General features: G+C 38.8%; 1 protein-coding gene across 4 annotated transcripts in view; it reads left to right on the top strand.

The window, feature by feature from the left end:
- The first annotated feature begins 3,351 nt into the window (after positions 1-3,351).
- The window catches only part of LOC108710851 (gamma-aminobutyric acid receptor subunit beta-2), a 142,357-nt gene continuing 129,380 nt past the window's right edge, over positions 3,352-16,328 (top strand). The window contains exons 1-3 of one of the 4 annotated variants that reach the window (XM_018252027.2): positions 3,352-3,458; positions 6,390-6,481; positions 7,299-7,366. In XM_018252027.2, the coding sequence (XP_018107516.1) occupies positions 6,409-6,481; positions 7,299-7,366 (141 nt within the window). In that variant the 5' untranslated portion in view covers positions 3,352-3,458; positions 6,390-6,408. Of the gene's footprint in view, positions 3,459-5,710; positions 6,255-6,389; positions 6,482-7,296; positions 7,367-8,451; positions 8,572-16,328 lie in introns of those variants that run through there. The other 3 variants (XM_018252028.2, XM_018252026.2, XM_041586083.1) reach the window with 3 other exon arrangements.

Below are 16,328 nucleotides of genomic sequence, written 5' to 3' on the forward strand. Positions count from 1 at the left end.
ATGTAAGTGAGAGCATCCTTCAATCACCAGTAAAGGGATGGGCATGGGCCTTTCAAATGTGCCATTGCTTAATGGTAATAGTGTGCACCTGTGGTTGTAAGATGCAGGGGGTTATTTACTAAACCTCAAATTTATATGGTTGGGCTTTTTGGGGCAAAAACTTGGTGAAAAAAAAACTTATTTGCTATCTCAGACCTGTCGAGGTCCTGTTTAAATCATTGGTTTGTGCTGGGTTAAGCCTGATAATCCAAAATGTTGCGGTTTTTGGGCAAAAACGAGAAAAAATCGAGTGATTCAGGAAAAATGTCTGAAAAAAACGTAAGATTTGTGTTTTCGCTCGATTTTATCAGGTTTTTTCCTGATCCAAAAAATTCCAGTTTTTCTATTAATAAATAATGTTAAATTGGGAATGGGAGTTTGGTGCTGTTTTTCTAATAACGTAATGAGATAAATTCAGAGTTTACTAAATAACCCCTGCAGTGTTGGTCCTGTGCTCCCCTGTTCATCAGTGCACCTCTGCACAGGCACTTGCACCCAAAGCCATTGCTTGCATGTCCACATAGTTGCTATGAGCCTCCATTCATTCCAAACAATGTGTGTAAGTGTGCCTATTGAATCAGGGGAACCCTGCAGCTACCACCACACTGGAAGATGGCGGCAGCTCCACGGTACCCACAGCAGTCTGTGTCAGTAGGTGCAGTGAAATAGTGGCTCAGGACTGCAATCACAGTGGGATTTTGTTAAAAATGTTGTATTGTGGGTAAAGCATGGTAAAACTGTGCACTGCATTCTTTTTCTCTTGTAAATGAGCCCTCGTGTCTGTTCTCAAAAATATACAAAATTATATAAAATAATTATGAAATTATGTATAAGCACAGAGTAAAAATAACTGACTTTTCTATGACAATTATTAATGTTCATCTTTTTGTGTACTACTGGTCCTTTAGCAAATGCATAGCACAACATCACAGTCCTATAATCTTCGGTTTAAAGGGGTGGTTCACCTTTAAGGTAATTTTTATTATGTTACAGAATGGCCAATTCTATGCAACTGGTTTTCATTATTTATTTTTTATAGTTATTTGCCTTTTACTTCTGACACTTTGCAGCTTTCAAATTGGCTACAAATGTATTGTTATTGCTACTTTTTATTTCTCATCTTCTATTCAGGCCTCTACTATTCATATTCAAGTCTCATGCAAATCAGTGCATTGTTGCTAGGGTAACCTGGACCCTAGCTACCAGATTGCTTAAACTGCAAATTGAAGAGCTGTTGAATAAAAAGTTAAACAACTCAAAACCCCTAAATAACGAAAAATGAAAACCAAATGCAAATTGTCTCAGAATATCACTCTCTACATCATACCTAAAATTGGTGTGAATATCCCCTTTAAGAGCAATTGGCAGATTCTTGTAGCAGCCAAAATGGACAGCGGATTTTTGCATCTGCTTGACTAATTAAATTTCTGTCCAGAAAAGTGGTTACTTTATAAATGTTTAGAAACCAAGGACCCGCGTCCAAATGAATTGGCTAGTTCATTGATCCTTATTTGTTTTACATTGGAAGAAAGTAGACTTTAATCATTAATTCATTTTTGTTGTTTCGCCAAAGGTCAAAGAGCAGACACTAAACAATATGTTTTATTGGCCTGTAATCATTTCTTAGATTTGCTAATTGCAATGGCTGGAAGCCATTTCTACACTGCAAGATAATCTCTTTATTCTGAAAATACTTTACAGTATTTTCATATAAATAAATCCGACTTTTTCATAAAACAGACTTTGGTAACCAAAAATATCTACCAATGTAACGGTTGCAGTATATTCTAAATTATATCTTCAAGCATACGAAAGTGGAGAAATGCAGTAAGGCAGAAAAGAAAAATCATACAATTAAGAAAACAATTCATCCACAGTGTAATATTCATTAGATATTGGTTATATCATTGCAAATTTGAATTCCACATACAGCTTTTTTTTTTTTTTTAAATATACAATTTCAAAATTACTTTTTTGGTGGAAAAATAACTTTCTAATTAAGAAGCTTTATTAAATATACTTTGTACAAGCATGCAAGGCACTATGGGAATTGGAGACTTGCCTGGAGGAAAGCTGGTTTCTGAGAAATTGCTTCTATATTTTGAAACTTTATAATCATGTATATTATATAAAAGTTGCTAAGAATTAATTTTTTTTTCACTATAGCCAAAGAAAATCTTAAAGATGCACAAAGAAAAAACTGTTGGCATTGATCAAATTCTTTCCATTAACTTTTATTATAGTCACTATACCCTGCTCCAACAGATGTCCCCTCTAATAGTAGTGGTTAATGTACAGTGTGCTAATAAGAGGCATGCACATGGACATCCGTTCTCTAGGCTGCATCCACTTGGGTGCTATTCACTTCTGGATTTGGCCATTAAGATTTGTACTTGGCAACTTGGCAACATTGGGTGCAAATAGGTAGTAGTAAAAAAAAATTCCCCCCTATCTCTTAGGGCTCTTACAGACGAGCGGTTGAAGCTGCGCTCCCCTGCGTTCTGTTTTTCTGCGTTCAGCCGCAGGGGTGCGCAGGAATAGACGCAGTATGTTTTTTTTCAATAGGGCTGACTCACACAGGGGCGTGTAGGCGCCGAATGCAGGTTGAGACGCAACATGCTGCATTTTTCCTGCGTTCAGCACCTACCCGCACTTGTGAGAGTACAGCCCCATTGAAAAAAAACCTAATGAGTCTATTCCTGCGCTCCCCTGCGGCTGAACGCAGAAAAACGGAACGCAGGGGAGCGCAGCTTCAACCACTCATCAGTAAGAGCCCTTAGTTGCTCTTCATATACTATTTACTGTGACATTTTAACTGAAAGCCAGCATTACTAGGTGTACAGGGGTGATGTTTGTCTATTTGTTCCTTTTTTTGTTTTGGCCCAAAAACAGCACCCCGATAATAAGAAATATTCCCCCATACCAAGGATGGAAACTGTCTGCTAATAAGAGTGGAGATGAGAAGGACAATGGCATGTGCACCCTGTGAGCTACTGTAGGTTTAAGAGGCTACCTAGCGGATATAGCTGGCAACTGGTAGAGGAGACTGACAGAGGTCCTAAGGATTCAAGGGATTACATCTGCTGTAATGTTATATGTTATTATGGGTATTGGAATATTTGATATTGAAATGTTTTTATTTACACACACACATATACATTGTCCCAGTGGGAATTGTGTGTATGGTGGCAGTTATATAGCACCCATGCTGATGTATTGGCTCCTTTAAATCTCCAGGAATCTCCAGAAAGGCTAGGGCCCTGGAAAGTGCTCTGGCCAATTATTCAGCAGGTGAAACATTTAGGGGGAGCCTGGGTGTGATGAGGAGTTCAGTGAACTTGGAGAGGCTGTTAGGAAAATACTGACTTTTGTAACAAACCTCCTCTGATACTGGCACTCCAGAGAAATACTTAAATCTGGTGAGAGCTTATGAAATCTTATTGCGTTTCTTATTCACGCGGAAGTTGTGCTTTGTATATTTTGTCTACTGTGAAAATAAACCACAGACAGGAGCCTGCAAATTTGTTGCTAACCTGAGTTGCATGTCTCGTCTCTGCAACTAAGTTACCTGACCCCCTGCAAGCTACTATAAGCAATCCCCCAATATATATATATTTATATATATATATATATATATATATATATATATATACATATAAAAAATCTTTATCAAGGACCTTAATCAGGGACCAAAACATTGTAAGGGCTCTTACTGACGAGCGGTTGAAGCTGCGCTCCCCTGCGTTCTGTTTTTCTGCGTTCAGCTGCAGGGGAGCACAGGAATAGACGCATTACGTTTTTTCCAATGGGGCTGTACTCACACAGGCATGTGTAGGCGCCGAACGCAGGTTGAGACGCAACTTGCTGCGTTTTTCCTGCGTTCGGCACCTACACGCGCCTGTGTGAGTAAAGCCCCATTGAAAAAAACTTAATGCGTATATTCCTGTGCTCCCCTGCGGCTGATCGCAGAAAAACGGAAGGCAGGGGAGCGAAGCTTCAACTGCTCATCAGTAAGAGCCCTAAGAGATAGGGGGGAATTTTTTGTATGTTTTGTAGTGATGGGCGAATAAATTCGGCAGACGCAAATTTGCAGCGAGTTTCCATGTTTCCCTGGAAGCTAATTCATTTGCGAAACTGCAACGCATCAAAATTGGCGTGCACATAAATGTCGCATGTCAAAATTGTTCGGACACCCATAGATTTTTATGCGTTTGGACCAAATAGTTGCGCGTATATTAGCTCTTGTCAAAATTGACTTGCATCAAAATCATTTTGACGTCCATTGACTTCAATGTGTTTCGCAAATTTTTCAGAGTTTTGCCAATTTTGCCGTAAATTCACAAATTTTTACGGCAAAGCAAAATGGCACAGGTTTGCTCATCACTGATGTTTTGTTATTGAACTCAGTCCTGATTAACACAAGGTTAGGGTGCATTAGGGAACATTTACTTTGAATGTAATACAAATGTTTTGAGGATTCAAAATACCCATCATCCTCCATCATCTTCATAAAGCAGGTAAAGTCTGCATGCTATGAATGCAGCACAGTAAGCATGATGGGCACAAATTGCAAGCTATTAAAAAGGTAAATATAAGTTACTGGAACCTGCAACAGGTTTATATGAAAGTCCCCAAAACGCTGGAAAGATGCCCCATTTTGCAAATACAGGTATGGGACTTGTTATCTGGAATGCTTGGGACCTGGGTTTTTTGGATAACGACTGCTCCTGTAATTTGGATCTTCATACCTTAGGTCTAATAGACAATCCTTTAAACATTAAATAAACCCAATAGGCTGGTTCTGCTTCCAATAAGGATTAATTATATCCTTTGATCAAGTACAAGGTACTGTTATTATTACAGAGAAAAAGTAAATGATTTTTAAACATTTGGATTATTTGGATAAAATGGAGGCTATTGGACACAGCCTTCCTGTATTTCAAAGCTTACTGGATGATGGGTTTCTGGGTAACGGATCCCATACCTGTATATGCCCAAATATTGCAGGCCTGTATACCCGTGGCCCCACTACAGTTGCCAGGTCCCTCCTTCTGCAAATACATCCCACTTCTTGTCATCCTGACAAGAAGTGCTCTCCTGAGCAACCTACATACTTATTTTAATGTCAGTGTAATGTATTTTAATGTAATTTAGCTTTTTGCAGTATTTCCTCCAGCGCTGCAGCTCGCAAAGCTTTCCACCTTGAGAGGAAGCTAAGAATTATGGGAGCTGTAGTTCCTATTCGAGTTCATTTGCATTATAAATTCCCATCTTATCCTCTTTCTTCTCCAAGATAAAAACTACTGTATAGATGAGCTGGCTCAATAATAACCGTATTAAATATTTTCCTTTGCATCATCCTGAGACATGGCTGTTTCAGGGATCAGGTATTCAGATCAGGGTTAGGATTATGTACAGTTCGTATTAGATTTTTGCTGCTACTATAGATTATCACTAGGGTCCTTCTCCTTTCTGCTCATTGGAGGGGTGACTTAAACACATTGTAAGGACTACATTGCAAGAAGTTCTGCAGCTGCAGGTTATCATGGGTCACAAATAGCATTTCTATGTCGTCCGTGGGCTGTATGGAGGCAATGATGCTGCTGGGCTGATTCAGGCATGATCTGAGTCCATATGCCCCACAGAGAGGTTCAGCTTGCTAGGTACCAGTAGGAATGAAGAAGACAGCTGCCTCTCCTCCACAGCTCAGCGTTGGAAGCTTCTGTTCATTTTCCCACTCCCCCCTTCCTCCACTCCCACATCAGCCTCTCTGTCAGCAGCAGCAGCAGCACTACAGAGAGAGAGAGACAAGTCGCTGCTGCCTGCACTGAGCTCAGACAACGCAGGGAAACAAATGAGCAGCAGCATTAAACACGCATAGAAGGGAACTGAACCACAGGGGTCATTGAGCTTTGGTGGAGGAGTCACCTCTGGCTGCCTAAAAGTTGGGGAGGGGGGGTTCCTATTCCCCCTGTCCCCACCATTGTTTGCGCTTATGTCTGTAGCCTGTGAATGCTGCTCTCTTTTGATGTTGGGCTGAAATGTGCGCATGCGCAGCACTTTAGAATTACTGCACTGGCCAGAATAAGTTGGATGTCTTCTGCTCTTCACTGGAAAGCCTAAATCACATCAAAACCTAAAGGGATGCTGAGGATCAAGAAAAAGGGTTACTTGGGGATCTGGGCATTCCTGATTACCATGGTCTGTACGCAGAGGTAGGTGAATCCGAGGCATCCGTTTCTCCCCTTTACTTTGAATGAAATCAGGATGCCAGTGTCAGCTGAGCACCCGGTAATGACAAATCTCTCGTCTCTTCTTCACCTGTTTTTGTATTTTTTATTTTTTTTTAGTGTCAATGATGCCAGCAATATGACACTGGTTAAGGAGACGGTGGATAGACTGCTGAAAGGCTATGACATTCGTCTGAGGCCAGATTTCGGAGGTAAATGATATGGGGATATTGGAGCAAGCTGACTGTACTTCTGTTTAGCTGCATGTGTATCTGTCTCATTATGCTGATACCACTAGTCTCCCTCCAGCCAAACTTCACTTGTTTTCCTTGGGTCTCTTCATGTACAACAGACGTCCATCTGAATTCAGATCTCATCTGCCTCGTTCCAAATTGTCATTATTTAATCCCCTGCCTTATATTAATTGTGCTGTGTTGGAATAGTAATGAGCCATTTTACTGCAATATATATACATACAGTGTTTCTTTGCTGGCATAGTATATGCAACTATCAACCTCTAAACATTCCAGCAGACTTTCCAAGTTTCTGTCTTTTATTTTAATGATCTTATCTGCCTCCTTAAACAGATGCTAATTCATATGACTTGCCTTGTCAGCCACATGACATCATTATGGGATGGATTCCTGTCCCTAAAAAATAAATAAATGCCTAACATAGAATGCCCAGTGTAGCTGTTTTCTTCATGTTATAATAAACCTGTAGAAATATTGCCACCATGCTTCAGTAGGAATGATGACATTTTGACATGCAAGTGGTATATGCCTATAAAACACGTGCCCCATTTTGATAAACCAGGAATATGCCCATGACAAATAAAGATGGACATTTGTATCCATTTATATTAATGCCAGTGAAAGAATATGGCAAAGGTTTCTGAAGTTAATTAGGCAACTTCCTTAAAAAAAAAACCAAAAAAAAACCCCTGTCACCATCCTGGAGCTAATCGATGCCTTTAACTTCTACAAAAGGGTTAAATTCTTAGAGATCTGATTGTGGATTGAATTACAGGTGACCCTGTGGCAGTTGGTATGAATATCGATATTGCCAGCATAGACATGGTATCAGAAGTCAACATGGTGAGTCAATTTTATTTATTTTTTTAAATAAAAAATCCGGAATATTGGATCATTGCAATTTTTTTTAACCTTAGCTGCTCCCCCCCCCCCTTTGGGTTTATTCATATGCCTCTGTAGTGCGGGTATGTAGAGGGAGAGATTTGCAGGAATTCAGAACAGGATCAGATAATCTGGCTAATCTGGTATTATTTTAATGAATGGCTTAACAGTGATATGCGTATTTTTAAAAACGCTCTAGTTGACGAGAATCTAAAATAGATCTATGCTGATTTAACTTTATGAAATGCTTGAACATTAGGTTTAAATGTCTGCTTTTAATGCAGTTAAAATGCTTATTATTGGATTAGACTACACGTCGGGGAAAAGGGTAATCAAGCTCATGTTGCACAGCAGTGGTTCTTTTTTTTTTTTTTCCTTAATTGTACCGTCTGTGTCGCCTATCAGTAACAACATGCACCGTGCCCTAAAATCTATTGACATCCTTATTATGGAGTCACTCTAAATGCATGGGGGCTTTTGATCACTTCGTTGAAATTCAGAGAACACCGTTGGGCTTGCTTTGCTTCATGCAATAGCATCCCCTGCTGACATCTATGTTCCACTGCAGATCACAGACAAATTAGAATGTTAAAAAAAAAAAAAAATAACAGCAGATTCAGTGCAAGGTCCAACACTGAAGGTTTTAGCCGCTGTATAAAGTGGGAATTCATAATGGGTCTGCTCAGCATCAGAAACCATTTCATACAGTGTTTCAAATGCATTTTACATGTGATTTTTTTTTTTAATTTTTTTAATTCTGTTTGTTCAATCTGATTGGGCGGCTGTATTTAGTGCTGCGGTTAGGTGCAATAGCAGCATTGCCTTGAAATGTAAAAAGTTTGCTCTGTAAAGAGATGCACCCATATTTATACAATAAACCAGCATATTATAAAGAAAGGGGGGGGGTTTGTGTATGCATTTGTGTGTAAACACCAAGAGGTTGTTTGTGAAACCAACTTAGTGAAAAGACAGTTGTAGTGTATGCCCTTTATGTAGCAAGCAGAAAACTCTGGCTGAAATCGATTCAATGCTTTTAATCTGAACAGGTAGAAGAGCTCTGCTGCAATGTTAGCACATCCGGAAGTCAGGAGCAGAGACGCATAGTAATTGCCAGGCTGATACGCTTTATATTTAGACCAAGCTTTATATAATCCTACCTAATAAATGTGAGTTAAACATGTTTTTTTTCTACAGTTCTTCAGCTATGGTGTTTTTTTTTTCCTCCCCCCAAATTTACCACGTACCTGCCCTGGCCTATATTATTCCTGTGGGACTCAATTCGCTCAATTCTATTTCTTTGATGAATTAACTCCTTCGTTCTGGTTTTTGTATCTCTCGTGACTGCAATATCTTAAAATTGTCATTGGAATGTTTTTAATGCTGGAAAGACTCCATTTTCTTTTTAGGGATGCACCGAATCCACTATTTTTGATTCGGCCAAACCCCAGAATCCTTTGCGAAAGATTCGGTTGAATACCGAATTGAATCCGAATCCTAATTTGAATATGCAAATTAGGGGTGGGAAGGGGAAAACATTTTTCACTTCCTTGTTTTGTGACAAAAATTCACACGATTTCCCTCCCCACTTAAGCTTATGCAAATTAGGATTCAGATTCAGTTTGGCCAAAAGGATTCGGCCGAATCTGAATCCTGTCAAAACAGGCCGAATCCCGAACCGAATCTTGGATTCGCTGCATCCCTAGTTCTTTTGACTTCATTCCAAAACAAGGCTATTCATCACGTCAGTTCATAATTTAAATAATCATTTGGGATTTGCGTGAATTATGAATTGGATTCACAAATCAGAAAAGGTTTTTGGAAAGATACAGATGCTTCTTTTTGACCACACACTGTTCAGGCTGGAGATAGACAAGTGCAGTATGAATGTAGGCTGGTTCTGCTCAGTGCAAAGAATAATGGTTGGTGCCGGGCAAAAATGCTTTTGGTTTAGAGTATAGGTTCTGCTCAGTGGCCTTTTAGCTTATGGTGGCCTGAAGCCACTGAGTAAGAGCATCAGTTGACACCCCTTGTGACTGCCCTACTTACACCCACATGCTGCTGAGATACCAAAGCCACTAAATCCACTAAAGCTGGATATCAAACAGATGGGTCATACGCTGTGTCTCAATGAGTCTTCCTGGGACCAGTGCCATCACTGGGTCATGTCTACTGAAACCCAATTTTTTAAAATTCTGCTCATGTTGGTTGTGGTCAGACATTCTTAAAGAAAAACTATACCCCCCCCCCAACAATGTAGGTCTCTATAAAAAGATATTGAATAAAATAGCTCATATGTAAAACCCTGATTCATGTAAATAAACCATTTTCATTATACTTGTTTAGTAGTGTGTTCCATTGGGTAAACATAAATAGAAAATGGTCATTTTAAAAAAATAAGGGCCGCCCCTTGGGATCGTAGGATTCACGGTGCACACAAACAAACAAACCATACATGTTCGGTCACATAAGCCAATTAACAGAGTTCTGTCTTTTGCTTCCACAGTTCTACAGTTAGAGCTGCAGTATTTCTGGTCAGGTGATCGCTGAGGCAGCACACAGACCATCACAAAATGGTGGTTCAAGGCAAGAGATGTAAAAGGGCAATATTAACATATATATATATATATATATATATATATATATATATATATGTATATATATATATATATATATCAGTTTGGCAAGCTTCTTTAATATGCCACTTAATTTGATATAAGCTGTTGCTTAAATATTCATTGTGGGTCTATAGTTTTCCTTTAACCAACACCAGGGCAACCCCACTTTCTCTGCCTGTCCAGCCTCTGCCCATGTCCATTTCCAGAAGATGGTAAAGGTATGGCCCACTTATAACAAATATGACGTGGAACAGTTCAGTGTACAATAATAGGTGGACATGGGTGGTGATTGATGTGGAGCACAAACTCTCTGGCAATGCAGCCACAGAGCAAGTTGCTGATTACCAGTGCAGATTTGACCCATGCCAGGTGACCGGGTTGCTATAGGAGACAAGCGGGTTATGTAATAAAAAACACAAAGGGGCCTATTTATCATGCGGTGTAAAATATTAACAGTGATGTTGCCTATAGCAACCAATTATAGCTTTGCTTTTGTTGTGTAACTTGTGACTGTTGAAATCTAATTGCTGATTGGTTGATATGGGGCAACATTACCAGTGATATTTGTCTCCAATGTTTTACACAGCATGGCCCCTAAGTTTTCCCAGGTACAGTAACCAATAGCAATCAGTCAACAGGAGAAATGTCCTGCCCACCTGTTTAAAATCCAACATTTAATTGGTTGTTATAGATCACAGACCCTGGGCCTTGCCTTTTAAGCATGTGTTGATCTATTACAGGGTCCTCCTTGGGAGTAGAGAGTTTATGTTGATGATCCAACTCTGGGCACATATGGGAGAGAGAATGTCCCACTGAAAGTGAATCTTACTGTGCTGCTGTACTACAGGCGTATGCCTGATGTGGACAATTATTATTATTATTAATGAAGAAAATGTAAAACTACTGGAAATGGACCATTCACCTTTGTTTCCCCCTTTATTTTACAGAAAATAAAATTTGCCTCAAAATAAAGTCAAAAATTTACATTTTATTTAGGCAAAAATAAAAAGCGCCCTCTGCCTACTCTAACATGTTGCAACTTAGGCTTTTTCTCCCTTAAGCCCCAACTTTACTCATCTGTGTAAGGCTGTTGTGACTGTGACACTGAGGTTGAGGGCTGGGTGATGATCTGAAATAGAGAGATACAACTTACATCAATCAGTGGGCCAGTCTTATCAGGTCTTTGCTCCTCCCCAAAGTCCAACATCACTGATAAAACAGCAATGTCTTAAAGGGCACCTATAATTGAAAAATGTTTCCGCTACGAGGTGGCAGAGTTTGTATTCTGTATGGTAGAACCAAAAGCCAATGTTTAAAAATATGCCATGCACTGAGCACTGCTGCAGGTGACATTGGGTGCCTACTCTTGATACAGGTGGCCATGCTGGGGTGCATGCTTGAATGACAGAGCCTGGCATGCCATGGCTACTGAAAACACAACACCCTACTCTGTCTTTTTTCCCTGAGAGGCAAAAAGGCAAATTTGTTTTATTAAATACATTTATTAAGTCTATTTAATTCACCAAAGGGGAACCCCACAGCTTCCTAAGATGTATTATTTTTCTTATACTTAATACAGGTATGAGGCCTCTTATCCAGAATGCTTGGGACTTGGGGTTTTCTGGGTAATGGGTCTTTCTGTAATTTGGATCTTCATACCTTAAGCCTATTAAAAAATCACTTAAACATTCAATAAACTCAATGGGCTTGTTTTGCCTCTAATAAGGATTAATTGTATTTTAGTTTGGATCAAATACAAGCTACTGTTTTATTATTGCAGGGAAGAAGGAAATCATTTAAAACATTTTTTAATTATTTGGATAAAATGGAGTCTATTGAAAATGGCCTTCCTGTAATTTGGAGCTTTCTGTATAATGGGTTTCCAGATAAGGGATCTCATACCTGTATATAATATATATTATATTAATATGTATAAGTCTACACCAGTGAATTGAGAGCTCTGGCAAACTGTGGCAAAGTTTATTTTCATAAATTGATAATTAAGCTCCAAAGTGCAAGGAATTGACTAATACTACTTGGGAAATTGTATTGGCTGTGCTACAAAAGAAAATAAAATCATGAAACTGAGTCAGGGCAGTCCATTACCTGCCACAATTTCATGCTGAATTTTAATGTTGTTTCAACAACCACCAATTCTCTAAAAGAAAGCAAAGCCACAAACAAATACCAGTGCAAGGATATCCCTTACCTTTACAAATGAAATGTTTTAGAAACAAAGTCAGACTAGGATACCTATGGCCCGCCAAAGAGCCCGACATCCAAGGTCCATTATCCCAAACATTAAATGTATATACAGGTATGGGATCTATTATCCAGAAACACGTCATCTAGAAAGCTCAGAATTATGGGAAGCCCATATTCCGGAGACCACATTTTAATCAAATAATTCAAATATTTAAAAAACGTCCTTTTTCTCAATCCTGCTGGGTTTAATTATTTTTTAAATTATTTTTTTAGTAGCATTAAGGTACGAAGATCCAAGTTATGGAAAGATACCTTATCTGGAAAAACCCAAGGGCCCAAGCTTTCCAGATAACAGATGTTCCTTACCTGTACTGCTAAATATTATTGTTGGTCCGACCCTCTTTGCAAGTGTGCCCCCTTATCAGGTGCCACAGCACAATAAACTCAGAGAATACCCTTGTATTCTTTTCCTTTGTTATCATGTTTTCTTTGTTAGACAATGGTACAAAACATGCAGATCCCTATGGGTCATTTGCCTGTTCTCTTTAGCTATCATTAGAAGCCATTTTAAATTTTCTTGCACCTATGGAGTTCAAAAAATCATTATTAAAAGTACCAAATGATTGCAGTTACATTATTCTGTTCATGGTAGAGCAACGTTTCCAGTTGGTTAAGCCTGGAAGAATAATTTCCTACATGCAAGGCATGGTGCAATGTTCAAAAAATGGGGACAATCTTTTCATCAGCATTATATTCATGACGATGACAGACATGTAGGCATTCCCTTTCCTGACCCGCCCCTAACTTCTGTGTCAATCACTGCTTAAAATGAACTACAAATTTGCAATCTACAACTGCACTTATTTTTGGTTATTTTTTCCCTTGTAGATGAATGGTAATCTGTGACCTATGACTGTGTGCAAAATGTCTTGCCAAACTTCCATTGGTTTTTTCTTCTACTGCTTTTAGCAGAAAGACCTATTATACGATTTAGTCTTATGATCAATAATGTATGCATACCATTTGAGATATATATATATATATATATATATATATATATATATATATGTACTGTATATATGTAAATACTTCCCTTCCACTTTTTCCTAACAATGAAAATACATTTATGTAATGTCTACAGCCTCGTTTTTTTTTAATAAAGCTTCATTATATTTTACCGCACTGTCTAACAGCGTAGTAAAAGCCAAGCTCTGCAAACGTTATTGCTAATAAAGGCAAGTTTTATAAACACAAAAGAAGTAAAACAGAATGAACACGAGCCAGAAGGAGAATTAGAGATATTTGGGTCATTAAACAAATCTTTGCTTGTGTTTATTTTAGAACTTTAAATGCAGGATTTTTCGGTTTAGATATTGAATATGCAATAAATGTTACAGAGAACCACTGTGTAGGGCCTTAGACTCAAATACAGTGCATAGTATGTTAAGCTCTTGTCCACCATTTCATACCTCCAGACATTTAAACACAACACTTAAAGGAGAAGGAAAACTAGGCAGTTTATTGCCAATAGGTTAGCTACAACAGTTCAAGCTATAACACCATTTTTATTCTTTAGAATGCTTTTCCATACCTGAGTAAACCGCTCTAGACACTGTCTCTGTTTGTTTAGTATATCAGCTACCATATTAGCTTGCTGTGACATCACTTCCTGCCTGTGTCTCCCTGCTTGCTCATAGCTCTGAGCTCAGATTACAGCAGGGCGGGGGAAAGGAGCAAATTGAGCATGCCCAAGCCCTGGAGGTTTAAGCTTAAAACAGGAAGTCTGACACAGAAGCCCATGTGTACACAATAGAAGGAAAGAAATGTGGTGTTTTTTTTTGAAAGAGGACTCTGAGCAGCATTACTTTTAGGGTTTACTGATGTATTTATATAAACCTTTCTGATAAAGCTTACTTAGTTTTTAGTCCTTTAAATTGCCCAGTATCACAGTTAAATCCGCATGCAGTACAACTTTCAGTGAAAAGAAAGACAACGCAATAACTGGCTTCCAAACACTGTACTGTACCTATGCAAATATGCTTAGTCAATTTAAGGGTATAAAACATATATTTGGACTTTAGCTGTGATTTAATAGAAATACATTTGTCTATTTTCATATTCTGGCATTGCTGTTTTATTGCCTAATGTTTGGGGTGGGCAATCACTGAGCCGCTAGCTTATCCTTGCCCTTAATTGCTGTGCATTTATAAAACAAAATCTATATGGAAGAATGTGAATTGAAATGAAAGATTTTTAGAGTATGAACAGATAGTCAGAATGCTTTGGCATAAATAGTAAAAATATCTACTATCTTACTTAATGGCTTTGTCAAGTTCAGCCCACAGCAGCTTCCGGGAGTCAAGCAATCAATAACAGCCACTTGGTTATTACAGTGTTGTGTTGGACATCCATGTTCTGCAGTGTGCCCATGATACAAGTTAAACAGCCATGATTCCGATATATATTCAAGCCAAACTTTGTTCTTGCTACAGAAAATATCAAGTTTATAAATATACTGACTACAGTGGGAACACAGAGAGAAATTTTGGACATGTGCTTGGTTCACTATTGTCTTTACACAGTTTAGAGTCCTGCAGCGGGTCGGGTACCCGCGGGCTACTCGCAAAAACCTGCGGTACCCTGCGGGTAGAATTTCCTGTGAGGGTATAGATGCGGGTCGTTGGTTCTGCGGGCTTGTAGGCCGCGGGTCGGGCCACGGGTCTTCTCAATAGCAATTTTTACTCCTTTTTTCTGATCATGCCTACTTCCGATGCTGTCACTTCCGGTTTACAATGACAGCACTTCCTGATTCTTGATGGTCAGCGGGTCTGGGATAAGGTACTTGCGGGTCAGGTAGCAGGTCCAATTGGGTAAGAATGTGGGTCCGGGTTGCGGGTATGGGTCGGGTACAGGTTCCAAAAAATGGACCCGCCCAGGACTCTTAACACAATTTAGAAGTGTGACTTCCAGCCCCCCATTCCCAAAACAGCCTTTGGATAATGAATGATACTATGAATTCATCGGTAGTTGGCAGGCCACAGGTTGAACATCTTTCTGATGACCGATGGTAGCATATTTTTTTTTTTTTTTTTGGAGTAGTAGAATGGGACAATAACAAAAGTAAAAATCTTTGCTATATCTGTTGTTGAACACAACCTGGAAGTTTAACTTAGCAGTAATTGGGTGAAGGAAACCACTATAGTAAAGATAAAAGAATGTTACACTTTATTAAAAAAATAGTGATACAATTGAGATAGAACCAGTAAGCTTTTTATTTTACAGAAAGAGATAAGTAGTTCCTATCTATAACTGGCTTAAAATTGATTTCTTAGAAGATTCTGCTACCCATAAAATACACATCACACCTATTATATCATTTAGTTTAGTTAGAAGCCATTGCTAAGGTGGAAGTGAAAATAAAAAAGGGTTTTTGCACCCATAGTTTTTCATGTTTTTCTTTCTCAGTCAACCTAGTTAGGATGTGGTTTGACTATGGCAGTGTCTCATTAACATTTCTAGAGGAAATTTGTTCCTGACATTTTGTTGGAGAAATCCTTAGCTATGTGTCGACTCCAGGATTCTGAAGCTGCACAAACTCCAGGTTTCACAAAGTTTCATTTTACCTGAGCACAGATTAACAAAATCACCTATTCAATGCATCTGTGTTGAAACCTAAAAGTATGAGTAGTTTACAAAGTGCCTCTTTCCTGATGCTAAACCTCTGCCCCTGCTTAATGTACTGTAACTTTCCAAACCTTGGGCATCTCGCAATGTTAAAATAATTGACACTTTTGTATTTACTGGTCCTTTGTTTTTTAAAGGTCATTTTGGTTTTAGCAAATATCTGAATATGCCAACTTTTTACTTTTAATCCAAATCTTTAAGGTTGCATTTAGGGATGCACCAAATCCAGGATTCTTTTCTGTATTTGGCCGAATCCTAGTGCCTGGCCAAATGGAATTCAAATCCTTAAAATCACGTGACTTTTCATCACAAAACAAGGAAGTAAAGCCATTTTTTAACCACATTCTGCATGTGCAGTTCTCTTTTTTTACCCTGTCGCCCCTAATTTGCATATGCAAATTAGGGACCACTAGGGAAAA

This window comes from Xenopus laevis, chromosome 3L, assembly GCF_017654675.1.
Source record: "Xenopus laevis strain J_2021 chromosome 3L, Xenopus_laevis_v10.1, whole genome shotgun sequence".
NCBI lineage: Eukaryota > Metazoa > Chordata > Amphibia > Anura > Pipidae > Xenopus > Xenopus laevis.